Source organism: Ostrea edulis, chromosome 1 (assembly GCF_947568905.1).
Source record: "Ostrea edulis chromosome 1, xbOstEdul1.1, whole genome shotgun sequence".
Taxonomy (NCBI): domain Eukaryota; kingdom Metazoa; phylum Mollusca; class Bivalvia; order Ostreida; family Ostreidae; genus Ostrea; species Ostrea edulis.
This window is the reverse complement of record NC_079164.1, coordinates 7,676,184-7,691,499: the sequence shown is the minus strand read 5'-3', so window position 1 is coordinate 7,691,499 and position 15,316 is coordinate 7,676,184. Positions and strand designations below refer to the sequence as shown.

The 15,316-nt window shown below is 36.9% G+C and overlaps 1 protein-coding gene across 1 annotated transcript; it reads left to right on the top strand.

The window, feature by feature from the left end:
• The first annotated feature begins 6,837 nt into the window (after nucleotides 1–6,837).
• Nucleotides 6,838–14,224, top strand: LOC130051180 (solute carrier family 22 member 4-like). The gene is made up of 8 exons (XM_056152559.1): nucleotides 6,838–7,162; nucleotides 7,393–7,814; nucleotides 7,929–8,156; nucleotides 8,244–8,378; nucleotides 8,671–8,753; nucleotides 9,626–9,752; nucleotides 12,789–12,861; nucleotides 13,782–14,224. The coding sequence occupies exons 1-8, from the start codon at nucleotides 6,854–6,856 to the stop codon at nucleotides 13,968–13,970; spliced, it is 1,566 nt and encodes a 521-aa protein (XP_056008534.1). The 5' UTR covers nucleotides 6,838–6,853; the 3' UTR covers nucleotides 13,971–14,224.
• The last annotated feature ends 1,092 nt before the right edge of the window (nucleotides 14,225–15,316 follow it).

Sequence of the window (15,316 nt, the reverse complement as noted above, 5' to 3'; positions counted from 1 at the left end):
ACTTACACAACTTTACACAACGGGCCAACAAGCAACGCGCCTTCGCTTGTTGGTGTGACGGCGCAAGGCGTGTTGCTTGTTGGCGTGACGGCGCGAAGGCGTGTTGCTTGTTTGCGTGACGGCGCGAAGGCGTGTTGCTTGTTGGCGTGACGGCGCGAATGCTTGTTGCTTGTCAGCGCGAAGACAAGTTGTGTAGAGTTGTGTTAGTGTGAAGGCGCGTTGTTTGTCAGCGCGAAAGCGCGTTGCTTGTTGGCGTGACGGCGTGAAGGAGCGTTATTTGTTGGTGCGAAGGCGCGTTGCTTAATGGCGTGCTAGCACAAGGCGAGTTGCTTGTTGGCGTGTTGTCGTGTTGTGACCAACGTGTAGTTACGCTTTTGCAAATGGCCCTATCCGGACACCATACCACTCCCCTCTAGGCCTGATAGAAACGAATTTGTCAATTTTCAAGTACTTTGATGCATTTTCATTTGTTAGTCCGTAGAAGGTTGAAGCCCCACAAAAAATACATGGGGGTGAATATACTTCCCTTGGAAAATTTTCTGGACTCGCGCATGTTTATGTTGCTGTGCTTTCCCTGTCGGTAGTAATAATTACTTCTGTACACTGCAAGAAAATACTGTATATATGGTGGTATAAAACATGCCATAACTTCCCAAATTATGAAACTTTCCACATGGGTGAGGGGTGAGGGATTTACGGCGGGGTTCTGATGGGTATAAAGTGAAATTGCATTAAATTGAATAGTCTGTCAAAATCGTATATTTTACCCTATCTTTAAGAGGTCTTCGTCAAACTAGGCTAAACTAGAATCTATTTTTAAATAGTCTGATGTTATGATGAATCGTCCGTTTGTTGGTGTTTGTGTAGCTATACAAATATTAAGATGGCAGTATTCAGCTTTTCTCACTAAAAGTTGTATACTCGTAGTGATGGGATATTATCGAAGGAATAAAACGCATGTAGTTTTGCCAAGCTATAGAAGTTGTACATTTGATGGATTTGAATTGTCGGGGTATTTGGTGTAAATCTAATGTGAATCTGTGTATTTGATGGAATATTTTAATAGAAGTAGCACCTAAACATCGTGCTTATGGCACTGTGTGTGCGTGTGTCTTATGCTATTTTTCTTCTTTCCTTTTATGTCATGTATTCATATTTAGGTAATAATTTTATCACTAATTAGATGTGTCTTATGCTATATTTCTCCCGTTTCCTTTTATCTCGTATTCATGTGTAGATACTAATTCTAGATGTTAATTTTATGTTTGTGTATATGTATTCATGTGTAGATACTAATTTTAGATGTTAATTTTATGTTTGTGTATATGTTTTCATGTGTAGATACTAATTTTAGATGTTAATTTTATGTTTGTGTATATGTTTTCATGTTTAGATACTAATTTTAGATCTTAATTTTATGTTTGTGTATATGTTTTAATGCAAGATCACAATGGAAACTAGCTATATGCTAGCTAATTTGTGTTATCCTGGATAAATAAAGCTATTATTATTATTACACTTTATGAATATTATACAGTTTAACCCGATCGGATCAAAAAGTAATGAACCTAATTTCCTACTGAGTTTTAAATTCTTCTCGGAGTCGGATACAAAGCGCCCTAGTTTGATGTATTGATGAGTATGTGACGACGCTAGCTGAATTTAGAAAGTAAATACAAATGTAATTACAGGGTGACTTGTTGGCTGTTATCGGGACACCTACTACGATTAAAGTCAGTCAAACGGAAAATGAGGTATAGAAAACCACTGTAAGCAATGGAAGGGGTGTTAAGGATTGTTTAGCATAAAGTGATCTTAATACGACCACGTACTGTTAACGAAATCTTCTGTCGTGATGTTTCTAATGATACTTTCCCGCGCGCTAGTGCAGATGTACCATGTACGTCATTCCGTCATAAATATGCATCAGAAAATCACCGTTTTCCCTTGCATTGAATAGACCAGTACTCCATCAATACCAATGTCTAACTCGTTGAAATTTTCAGATATTATTTTTGATAGTTTATCATACTGACAAAAGTTTGATCTGGTTTCCAACATCGATAAAATGCGGTTAAATATGACTCATATAGCCTTACATGCTTAATACAGACGAATTTGCAAACAGTGGTTTATGATAACTCTCTGCGCGTGTCCAAAAGGAAATTGATGGAAGTATTGATTTCCGCTAAATACAGAATACAATGAAAATTAAACTTACAATAATGTAATTGATAATCATCTAAATATTGAAAAACTATTTTGGCTATGTTTAATCAAGCAAACTACGAAATGTTTGAGTTTTTCATATAGGGTACTAAACCCCTGTCGTGGACTTGGTTAAGACCTGATTTCAATGGCCTCCGTCTATCTTCTTGTCAGTATTCAGCAGGAGATCCATAACGTACAGAGGGTGTAAGGGCTTTAGTTATGTATCATGTAGCCCACTAAATGGTCACTAAAATGACTGAATGAGACATGTACCTAAATGTGACTGAATGATCACTATAAGGTTATTAAATGTTCACTACATGGTTACTGAATGATAACAAAAAGGGGAATTAAAGATAACTAAAGGTGAGTGAATGGTCACAATAGGGTGACTGACTGACAACTACGTGTAAAAGGTGAATGAATTATAGCTAAAAGGTGACAAAACTATAACTGAAAAGGTGATTAAATGGGTACTATAATGTGAGTGAATGATCACTTAAATGTTCCCGCCATTCAATTGAATGTATAGGCACTGAACAGAATTGGAAACTGGCTGAAATGATCTTTATCAGTGATAATTCAAGTATCCTCCCGCAATAATTCAGTCACCATTCATTTGACCGAATGGTGGTATTTCATCGTGTGTTTTGTTGATGTACCCGGCTATAATTTCAAATTAAGTAGTCTTTACTTTCATCCTGCATGTCTCCTTGGAATGGTGCCTGTTAGCTGATTTTATATACCTTCGATATGTTTTTGTTTCTCACTCATATGGAATGTCAACAGCTCTAAATGAAGTACCATAAATTTAGACCTCTGCTTAGCGCTCAGGGCTGTAGAAATGAAGATTCTTTAATTTGCCAATGCCTGCTGCGACACGGGGCCTCAGTATATAAGGCTCCAGGGGCCCGTTTTACAAAAGGTCGTAAGTCTTAAAATTAGTCGTAAGACATAGCTTACGATGTGCGACCGTTTTACAAAGATTTAGGATTTACGAGTTACAATGAAATTCGGCCTTAAGTCTACGACCGTCCGGGGCGACCCTATGTCCCAAGTTTTGTCGTAAGTGCTCCATAAAATCTTTGTTACTATGGTTATTAAAATAATTCAACATGGCTGCATTTCTAATGTTAAATAGTATGAATGAGACTCATAAAAAACGTACGTTGAGGGTGTTTCGCGATAGAAATAATCCGTCGGACTACCTCAATGATGTTGAGGTAGTCGAGATGTTTCGTTTGCCCAGGCGGTATCTTTACGAGTTAACAGATTTAGTGCGGGGAGACGTAGAGCATCCTACAAACCAAAGCAAGGCTGTACCAGCTATTATTCAAGTACGTACCATGATTCATTATTCTCTGCACATATAAAGGTCTGTCTTGCCTCCTTTGCTTACTACAATGCGTCACTTCCTCTGATGACTTCGTCACACAAAATGTGGTTACGTACTCGTATATTTTCGTCAGTGCGCGGATCAAAGAAATGTAGCAAGTGTGTGCCATAGGATCCATGCAATGTTTGTATATTTCCGCATAAACCATACTTTTTTCAATGATGTCGACTACGTTTTTTAAAAGAAAGTATGCATGTCATATCAGATCTTATTTATTTCGACACACCCATCCACACGTCTGCCTATAGTTATGTACGCCTATGTTATACATGTATGCACGCACTAGAACATCATTTATATCCACAGCGTCATCCAATACCATGGTACATTTATACAAATTATTTGTATGTATGAGAAAGACACTGTATCGGGAACAAATTGTGAGTGAATTAATTCCTAACCCTTTTCCACGTCCACCCCCGTCCATTAAATTATCATTACCTATTAGTATGTTTGTACATGTACTTCAAATGGAAAAAGTGAATTAATTAATAACTACACACCCCCCCCCCCATTATACCAGCTATTAGTATTTGTGAAAAATAGACGGTGTTGCATTTCTTTTAAAAGTGTGATTGAATGACACCCATCCCCCCACCCCCCGCCCCACCCCTCAACAAGTACATGTGCCATCATATTGCTTGTTATATAGCCATTAATGAACTGAAAGATTCACCTTTCTTTTTAAATCAACAGTGCTATATTAGACCTCTTGATACAGCCACGTACCTGTAGAATCATGATTTTATATAGCCCAGTACAGCATATATACATGTAGGCCTATATTACAATACACAAGAATAACTCTTATATCTAACTTTAAAAATAATCCAGTTAATTTCCTTGATATTGGAAATCTTTAATTGATATTAAGATAATTAGGAATATATATAATTTGAGATCAAATAATAAGTCTAATTATTCATATAGTATGCATGTATTAGCACAGCTAACTTATAAGCAATCCGGACACACACATACACACACACACCCTCACCTTAGTGTTGTAATTCAAATATAAATGCATGTGCATTTGTATATACAATGTATGTAAAAACAAAATGCTTGTTCATAACATGCTGTGCAGTAATTAAGAATTGTTTATATGTACATGTATTGATCAGCTTCAAATAGTTAACATTCCATCGACGAGCGCGGCGTTTCACTGACGCTCCGGTTTTCTTTCCTCCCCATTGTCTGCGCGTCAAAGCGTCGGGTTTCGCGCGGTATTTATGTTCATTTCTACAACTTCTTGCGCTGAAGAGTTCCATATACGACTTGCGACAAAAGAATTTACGATATACGATTACGACACGTTTTGTAAAACGGTCCTACGATCTGTCGTAAGTTCTTCAAATTTATGACTTAGGACTTCAGATTTACGACTTTCTGTAAAACGGACCCCTGATTCTCACTTTTGAATGTCAAGCGTTTGGCTAAAGAGCAAAGACTACCTATATTTGTGTCTTGACAATCGTGTTGATCGTAGAACATTTTTTGACTGTTGTTAGTTTGCTACTAACAAATATCTAAGTTCGAAGCAGATGTGGAAGACTGGTGGGTTGTTTTTTTATTTCGAGTTCACTGGGATATTTTGAATCGACGACATGTGAATGAAAATGATGATTGTTAATAGATGAAAAGTCATAAATAATTAGAATTGTCAAGTTGAAAGCCACAACAAGATATTGCTTCTTCTCATGTAGGAGGTTTTGAATAAATTCTGCCTCATTAGAATATAGAAACAGGTCAGCTAATAAAGAAGCACAATTGATATCCTTAAGAGTTTCAACAGACTGTTGAAAGAGCTGATCACCAAAGACTACTAAGATATTATAAATGAGGAACTTCAACAATTTTTTGTTTGGTATATAGAATCAGAAGGGTTTTTATTTTTTGGATGACTGACCACTACATAAAAAATATTTCCCTTATCCATTTTTGTTGAAGAAGCAACTGTCTAGGATGTCATGTAAAGTGTTGAAAAGTGATATGATTTCATGCTGTTGATTTGAGAAAAGTTTTGTGATACAAGCTTACAATGATGATGAAACTGCAACATTGCCATCATCCCCAATTTCCGCCATTCGCAGTGGGTTGTCTTGTTCACTTTCTAAATGTTTAGAAAATGGCCAGTTGGGCTGCATATATACCCCTCGGGTTCAACCATAGCTCAAACCATGATCATCCTTCGATTCTGATCCTGTAAGGCATATATATCACAATCGTATCCTATTGCAACACAGCGCATCGGTTCATGATTAACATATCGTAACATATGTGCACGTGCACCATCGTCCAAAATAGGGGACGCGGATCGTGATGATGGTATGAGATCGAGGTCTATTGATGAACTTGATCGGGACAATATTATCAGAACGCATGTGGTTTCATATGAATGGGTGTTCAGATCGTGACACATCGTGTCCCCTGTATCTACCATGCCCTCACCACATCAAAGCACAACAAATCGTGTAAGAACGTATTAACTCGCATTAGCTCGTATCAAAACTTGAAATTCCAGAACATGTTTGCGATCAGCTACGAATGTTTAGTAACGGTTCGCACAACAGTGGTAACTTAGCATTTATAGATATTCAGGGGAAATGTAATTATCATTGCTTGTGACTTTAAGCAAACCGACTATAAATCTCCTCTCTGGTTTACTAAACCATTCCCTTGGCTCTCATTATTATTAAATCACTTTTTAAGTCTGTGGTTTAAGTGACAAAATGTCTGCGTGTGTTACACGCACTTTTATAAAGTTTTTATTAGCTACCCATAATTTGAATGGATGACATAATAATTCATGCAAATTCTCTGTGATCTTTGTCAATTGTATCTGTAAAGATTTAAATCTAAAGGATTTCAAACACACGCAAAATGAACACCTCTATATAGCAATGACAGACAACCCAAGCATTACCTCGACATTTTCTTCTTAAACCATCAATATGACCCGCTTGGTTAGTCATACGTAGAAATATTCTCTCTTTTAGGGGTAAACAGTGGTGTTATTTAACGAAGGGTGTTGTTAATAATACACCAAACAGATACCAGCAATTTAGCATATTTCAATATATGCCAATTCAGTTTTATCTTACATATGTTGAAGGCAGTATTTTTGATTTACGCAGTGTTGAATTATCAGTGTGCAGCATTTTTATTATGATATTGATGCTTTGCATTGTTACGTTTTAAAACCTTTTTGTCTTTTGTTATAGAGGGAGAGTGTTGCTCATAAAAATGGAATCCCTTAACTTTGTCCTGGAGGATATCATTACAGAATGTGGTGGCTTTGGTAGGTTCCAGTATATTGTCATCGCTGTGGCTTTTCTGGTGAAAGTGACGTGTGCATGGAGTATCCTGATGATGCAGTTTGCCGGATCCACCCCGGAATGGTGGTGCACGTGGACCACAAATACTTCACTTGACTACTTCGGTAATACGAGTGTGGAGGACATGAAGGTGTGTAAACCACTAGCAAATGAATCTGCCACAGGACAATGTTCAGATTTTCGATTTTCATCAGAAATTAAGACCATCGTTAACGAGGTAAACTATATTTAAAATATCACATGAGTCATTGTATTTGCAAAATATCACATGATTCACTGTATTTGTAAAGTTAGAAAAGTACATGATATAACATTCATATTTCATACCAAATTTTCTAATAAATTAAATTCTAATTGTAACCGTTGTCAATATGCCACACTAAGGCAGTAGTATTTCTTCTGAAATATAGCTACAGTATGTAATGTTCTGCTTACCGTTTTCTGTAGTGGGCGTTGATCTGTGATAAGGACTGGGTGACGTCCACCATCACCACTATACAAATGGGCGGACTGTTAGTCGCCGGTCTTCTGTCCGGACATTTGGCGGACACATTCGGCCGGAAGTTAACCTTCTTCCTCTCTTTGGTTGTCATGATGATAGGGAATTTCATAGCTGCTTTTTCCGTCTCGTGGCAGATGTTTGCTGTCTTGAGATTTGTGATCGGGTTCGGTGCCGGACAGTTTTTGGCTACGTTATATATTTACATGATAGAGTTTATTCCTAAGAAACATCGGTCACTAATTGCAGCTCTACCAACCTTCCCAATATTTGCAGCCCTGTTAGCCCTTGTCTCCTACCTGATAAAGGACTGGAGACATTTACACTTTGTGACCGCTGCCTTGACCTTGCCGTCATTATTGGGAATTTTGTAAGTATTCTTACAGGAAAGAAATCACTCCACAAACAATTTTACGTCAATGTAATACATCTGCCAACAGATAGACGATATCGTTAGAAATTCAATTGGTTGTTTCTTTTAAAGCGTAATCCCAGAGAGTTTTCGGTGGTTAGCTTCCCGCTTCAAAATAAAAGAGGCGGGGAAAGTGATAAACAAGATAGCTTGGATGAACGGATGTCCGCCACCAGACGTCAGCAAAATCCAGCAAGCCTTACAGAACAAAAACAAACTCAAAGACAGGAAATATTCCGTCATTGATATATTCCGAGAGAAATATTTACTTAAAAGGACAGTGCTGCTGTGGTTTTGTTGGTAAGTTTTCAAAACACTAATTTCTCTGCATTTTAAATAATAGCCGGATGATTTTGAAACAAGTCGTTAGAATTTCATCATTATCAGGATATCCTGTGGGTTTTCCTACTACGGACTGGCTTTTGGAGTTGGTCAGCTATCAGGGAGTCTCTATATCAACATGTTCCTTCTGTCTGCAGTAGAAATCCCCGGAACCTTTAGCACGTGGTGTCTCACCAACCAGTTGGTATTTAGAAAACTATTAATAGCAACAGCGTGAGTTAACCACGACGAACAGTTGCCTCTCCATATAAATATGTTTATCTAAACCGTGGTGTGAAAAGATCTATCATCAACATTAGCTAATGTAAATATATGATTGTGTATATAAAAATTGATCGATCATATATGATAACAAATCTTGGAATTTTCTTCACATTATTGTTTTCTCGCCTCTCAGGTGCAACACTAACGATATTCAAAGAAAAGAAGCTTATTCACATTCTTGTTTAGATAGCTTGTCTGTAATATTTAGGTTTGGGAGACGATGGACGTGTTTGGTTCTGCTGTTATTGTCATCTTTAGGCGGCTTAGCAACGGGAACTGTCCAAACTTTAGGCAAGTATGATTTGAATGTCATAGAGATGATAGTGAGGACTCGTGATATCAACCCCTTTCATGGCCATTACAGTCGGGGAAGATGTCTTTGAAAAAGAGCTAGCTTTAGTATAAACAGCAAAAACAACAAAATATACAACTATTTAACAGTCCAGCTGATCCATTTTCAACTGTACTTTTTTCCTTACGTTCATCTTTTGTGTTTTACGTTGAATATCACAGCTGTTATATACTATTTCTAGTTGAGTTAATGATACATGAATTGTGTCAGGAAAGGATTGAATAATCTTGGAAAAAACTACACATACTAATTTCGAAGTTAAAAAATTTGTGTTATTCGATCCTGATTCTGTTTATCATTACCTGAAGTCTGTTTTATCATTCAGTCGAAACTGTGTTTTACCATTCGATCCCCATTCAGTTTTATCATTAGATCCAGTGTCGCTTTCCCCGGACTCTCGCTCTCGAGACTTTGCACAAGCGAGAGGCTGGTACAATTCCCATGTAATTGTTGTGAGGGTGTTAAACCAACACAATAGCAATGGCTACTACTGATAAGGATATGTGCGTTTTTTTCATTACAAAGCAAACGGACCTATTTTATTGTGTGTTGAACCAAAATGTAACTTAGCATTGATAATTGAAAGTCTTTCAGTTGAGAATGTAAATTTCGTCTTTGTAAACAAACATTGACACTACAGTTCCTCCTCGTTTCTCTATCAGCCAATCAAAAACCATATCGGTTTCTTGGTAACCTCGATTTCAAATCACAAAAATAAAATAGGAACCGTAGCAGACTCCTGCTCATGCAAAGTCTCGAGAGCGAGAGTTTGGGAAAAGCGAGACTACATTAGATCTTGTTTTATTATTAGATCCTGAATCTGTTCCAAACCACGGTCTGATTGTCACTGTCCTTGCTATTACTGCCAAACTTGCCATTTCCGCAGCCTGGACGTCCATCATCACCATGACGACAGAATTATACCCCACCGTCATCAGGTAAAATATATATACGACTGCATAATTTATACGGCTTCATAATTTACACGGCTTCATAATCATACAGTTTTATAATTTACAAGACTTCATAATTCAAATGGCGTCGTAATCCATACGACTTCGTAATTTATATAATTTCGTGTTATGGTAGATTATTTCTACCGCCTACATGTCAGATATTTATGTAGGCTTGTCAACTAATACTCTTGAAAACAGTTCCCTCGTATCTCCTCAAAATGGTATAAGTTCTATCCACTTGTTAACATACTTTTCTTACAAATCGTTATAACTATCTGACAAAACTTTAGTTTTTGAGAAGTGTCTATGCTGTTGTGTCAGATGATTATGTTCCCTTATTTGCCTTATCAGATATTTATGTCAACTTGTCAGATCACTCTGAAAATTATAATGACAAATGAATAGCAAACACTGTCTATTTTTACGTTTTACGTTAACTTTGAAATTCCCTTTGACTGATGAGCCGACGAAGTGTCTGACAAGATGGCATAAGAAAGCTATTTTAGAATTTGTCAGTTGGTGACAGAAATATGCCATCATATCATTGTTTTCTGAAAATTACAATTTATGTCACTTTTGACCCAAAGATACTTAACACCAAATTTGAAAAGAATCGAAATGGTACTTACATGTACCTTGCATGTATCAACAAGTTGAAAATGTTCAAACGTTAACACATCTGGTAATTGACAATGTTGGTCCCACAGATACCAAAACTCCTACTGCTGGAATCATGAAATTTACAATTTTGGTAAGGAACTACATGTACCTGTTCTCTCTAAGTATCGATTTAGTTTCACCCTTGTCTCAATGATATTCCATACCAAATAGAAAATAAGAATGGTAGTTATCAAAAAGTCAAATATATTCAATCGTTAACGAATGACGCACGTTGATCATTTGCAAATACACTTATTGTTAGGCCTTACTTTACACACTGATTTTGACAACGGATTATTTCATTTACCTGATAAAGATATGGGATTCATGGCGAATATAATCGGTCGACAGGGGATGCTTACTCCTCCTAGGAATCTGGCCACACCTCTGGGGTCCGTGTTTGCATTCCCAACATCGCCAGCTGTCTCCCTTCCCCAAGTTGTCCGCTGCTAAACTTTATACAGTAACAGGATAAAACATATTACTAGCCGAGATTTTGCACCGGAAACGAAAGAAAGACAACAAAATCAAACGAAGCATGTTCTACTTCGATGATAACTGTTGGTAATATTTATGTGATATCGGTAAAGTATTACGTTCTTTATATTCAGTCAATGACCCATGTACACTTTATTTAGTCAACTGTTACGTCACAATGGAATGTGCACGTAAAAGACGTTGAGTTGCAGGATTTGCGTACCAGAAAACGATGACGTAAGCAAACCCGCGATCTACATTAATGGTGTATTCCGTATTGGAGTTGACATTGATCATTATTCTTTATCTTCATCTTTTCATTGGACACTTCAAAAAACGATGCGTGGCTTTCCTAAGTACATACATTGTATCAACATTGTTCCAACGTCCTCATTGTTGTTTTTATGTATCTTTCGTCATTTCATTATCGATTATTGTTTCAATCAAACTTGCAACAAACTTCAATTTAATTACGAGCGAATTTAAATGAAGATTTGCAGCAATGATTTAACTATGTTCTAGTTATTATACCAAAATATCCGGTGTTCATTACCTTCTAAACTGCCTTTTTATGTTTCATAAATTCATGATGAAGATTTTTCGTATGTAGTACTCTAAGGTGCAATGATCTGCGCCATACCCCGATGGTGTGACACATCAAAGTCCGATGGTACACTTTGATGCACCAAAGTGCGATTGAGTGACACACCGAAGTCCGTTGCTTTGTGAAACTGAATGGGCAGTGTTTTGGTACAAACTATACAAACCGTGTTTTGTTTCACCAAAATGACAATGCAAAATAATAGTAGATGATAATTTATTTCATTACCGTTTAGTTGTGTTATTAAACACAAACTTTACAAACGCGAAATCCCATAGAATGTTTTGCATTATAGCATACCCTTCCCCCAGGAATTCATTACGTGTATATAACAAGTATTAAATGTTCATGATCATGAATCCAATCATACTCAAGCGAAGAAGATAGTTCGACAACAAATGTAATTTGCTGGTCTCACAATTCTCAACCTTGTAAACTTGACCTTGTTATCGTCCATGTCAATCTTAAGCACCCATGTCTTCCTACAATATCCCGAACACGTTGGTGCCAACACAAATAACCTTCGTTGGTGAAAACTGCAGTTGCATTTCTTCGGTTAGATTATGAAAGACGTTACAAACGACGTCACAATAACATAACGTCACAAACGTTACTAAACCCCCTCACCATCGGATTTTGGCGTGTCAGATCATCACACTTTGGCGTTACCATCGCACTTTGGCCTCTGCAAATGTCAAATTTGTCTAATCAACAAGACGCTTTCAGCCCAATTGCGGTATGTAATTGTTGTGATAGCAAAGTTAAGTTAATGCTACCTTTAAAAACAGAAAAGTGCCGTTACTATAAAGAGTACTCTCATTGGACGATATTTTTAATATGTTATTCATGAGAAGGAGCGAGTATGAATGATTGCAGGCACGGGTGATAGAGAGAGGAATCAACCGTACGTTTCCAACGATGAATGTCAACAAACCATTGCAGTTGGCGCAGAACGTCGCACTTTGGCGTGACTATCGCACTTTGGAGCGACCATCGCACTTTAGAGGCTAACATATGCATTCTCTAAAATTAGAAATCTTGTTTACAATTTTTTTTTTCAGAATTAGGAATATAGAGTAATTAACTTTTTTCAAAACTTTGCAGCAATAAAATTGAAGGGGTGGTGGTTTTTGCAATATTCATTTTCTTAGTTCTCCGTTTTGAATGAAAACCATGGAATAAATGTTCCAGTTTTGCATGCACTTCTTCATTGTGTGCAGTTTAGTTTGTTTTTGTTTTTATAAAACTATTCTAAGAACTATTATTCCATTGTATTTCAGGAACATTTCTTACGGATTTTTCAGTGCTGTCTCACGAGTGGGTGCGATGGTGGCCCCACAAGTTATTTTCCTTGTAAGTATAGATAGATTAATAAATAGATAGATAGGTACTTTGACTTTATTTGGATAGGATAGGCCTTAGAATTTGTATTGAATACAAGGAGGGTTACATGTATATAGTGCTGATGTTATTACCGTTAGGGAAGCGTAGGTATATATACTTGATAGGTTCCAGCTTTTTCCCCCAGGAGAGTTGGTTCCATACTATGCACTTTTCCCTGGGTGTCCAATACAAGGGATTAACGCCTGAAGATATATATGTCGTATTAGACAGTATGTTTGATCAATGGCCGAAATCAGACTAAGTTTTGCCATTACGGTAGAATAACAGAAGGGCAGCAAAAATTAATCACAAAGAATTCGAAGATTTAACAATTCTTTTACAGAAAATATCTATACTTATGGATTAACAAATTTTGTCAATAAACTCCTAAAGACTTGCTCCAGAGCTACTGCTTGTACCTTTAATATTGTTTGATATGTCTGTAAGTTATATCAGAATCTTGCTTGATTAGTAAAAACAAAATGTATCGTAAAATCAATTAAAAACGTACTTTTGTTTTCGATAAACTACCCTGAAATGGAGGAATAGTGGCGATCCTAAGCCAGTGTTCTTTTTCTTTTTTTAAATGACAAGAACAATACGATGTGAAGTTAATTCATTGTTTATCGATGCTTGATTTTGACCGGTCAACAGGGGATGCTTACTCCTCCTTAGGCATCTGATCCCACCTCTGGTGTGTCCAGGGGTCCGTGTTTGTCCAACTCTCCATTTTGTATTGCTTATAGGAGTTGTGAGATTGATCACTGTTCGTTATATTCACCTTTATAGGAGTTGTGAGATTGATCACTATTCGTTATCTTCACCTTAATAGGAGTTATGAGATTGATCACTGTTCGTTATCTTCACCTTTCATTATCTATCTTTTGTAGAGCAAGACAATTCCTGGTCTATTGTATTTCGTGATCGGGAGCACTTTGCTGGTCTCTAGTGTGTTTGCCTTTCTTCTTCCGGAAACTAAAGGGCGCCCTCTGGAGGACCATGTTGTGGTTGAGGAGTCTGTCGAACAAATGCAGCTATTAGCAAATAGCCAAAGGGAAAAAGATGAGATAAACACTTAAAACAATGAATGTCAATGTGCAACGTATCAGTTTAATTACAATTAGTGAAATAGATGCATGTTTGTCTGACCCCCGAGATTTATCGTTGAACGATAGATCAAATCACCGTGTATTTAAAAAATATCAGCATTCTATTTCATCACCACGGCCAAAAACGTCAATATGTACTTTCTCTGAGATAAGTGTAATAAACAAAGGGATCTACTATAAACGTATTAACATTTTAAACTCTGTAGTTTACTCTCGTTTTTACATTCTCGTCACAAATGGTGTTTTTCATATTCACATTGGAAGGGAAATAATAAGAGTATTTGATGGAGATTAAGCTTCAGAGCATGTTAAATCCATGCAAAAGAAATTCAGCAAAATATTATTTTATTAAGATAAAAGAGAAAACAAAAATATATATATCTGACGGGTGATACATGTGTTACCATTTACCGGGATCTTTTTCATGTGTTAAATATGCAGTACCTCTAACTTTTTTTTCGCATGTTAAATATCCAGTACCTCTAACGTGTATGTGTTAAATATCCAATACCTCTAACGTGTATGTGTTAAATATCCAGTACTTCTAACTTCTTTTCGTGTGTTAAATATCCAGTACCTCTAACGTGTATGTGTTAAATATCCAGTACTAACTTCTTTTCGTGTGTTAAATATCCAATACCTCTAACGTGTATGTGTTAAATATCCAGTACCTCTAACGTGTATGTGTTAAATATCCAGTACTTCTAACTTCTTTTCGTGTGTTAAATATCCAGTACCCCAAACTCTTTTTCATGTGTTAAACATCCAGTACCTCTAACGTGTATGTGTTAAATATCCAGTACTTCTAACTTCTTTTCGTGTGTTAAATATCCAGTACCCCAAACTCTTTTTCATGTGTTAAACATCCAGTACCTCTAACGTGTATGTGTTAAGCATCCAGTACCTCTTACGTGTATGTGTTAAACATCCAGTACCTCTAACGTGTATGTGTAAAACATCCAGTACCTCTAACGTGTCTGTGTTAAACATCCAATACCTCTAACGTGTATGTGTTAAACATCCAGTACCTCTAACGTGTATGTGTTAAACATCCAGTACCTCTAACGTGTATGTGTTAAACATCCAGTACCTCTAACGTGTATGTGTTAAACATCTAGTACCTCTAACGTGTATGTGTTAAACATCCAGTACTTCTAACGTGTATGTGATGTTTGCGTGATTCGCATTCTCTTCAGGCAGTCGTTTTGCTAGACATGGATCTTATGATGAAGGAAGAATGCATAGTGTGGGTCACGTGTTAACATGGCTACCCGAGTAGATGGATGTAGGGCAATGCACTGGAATTAAGACCGCTA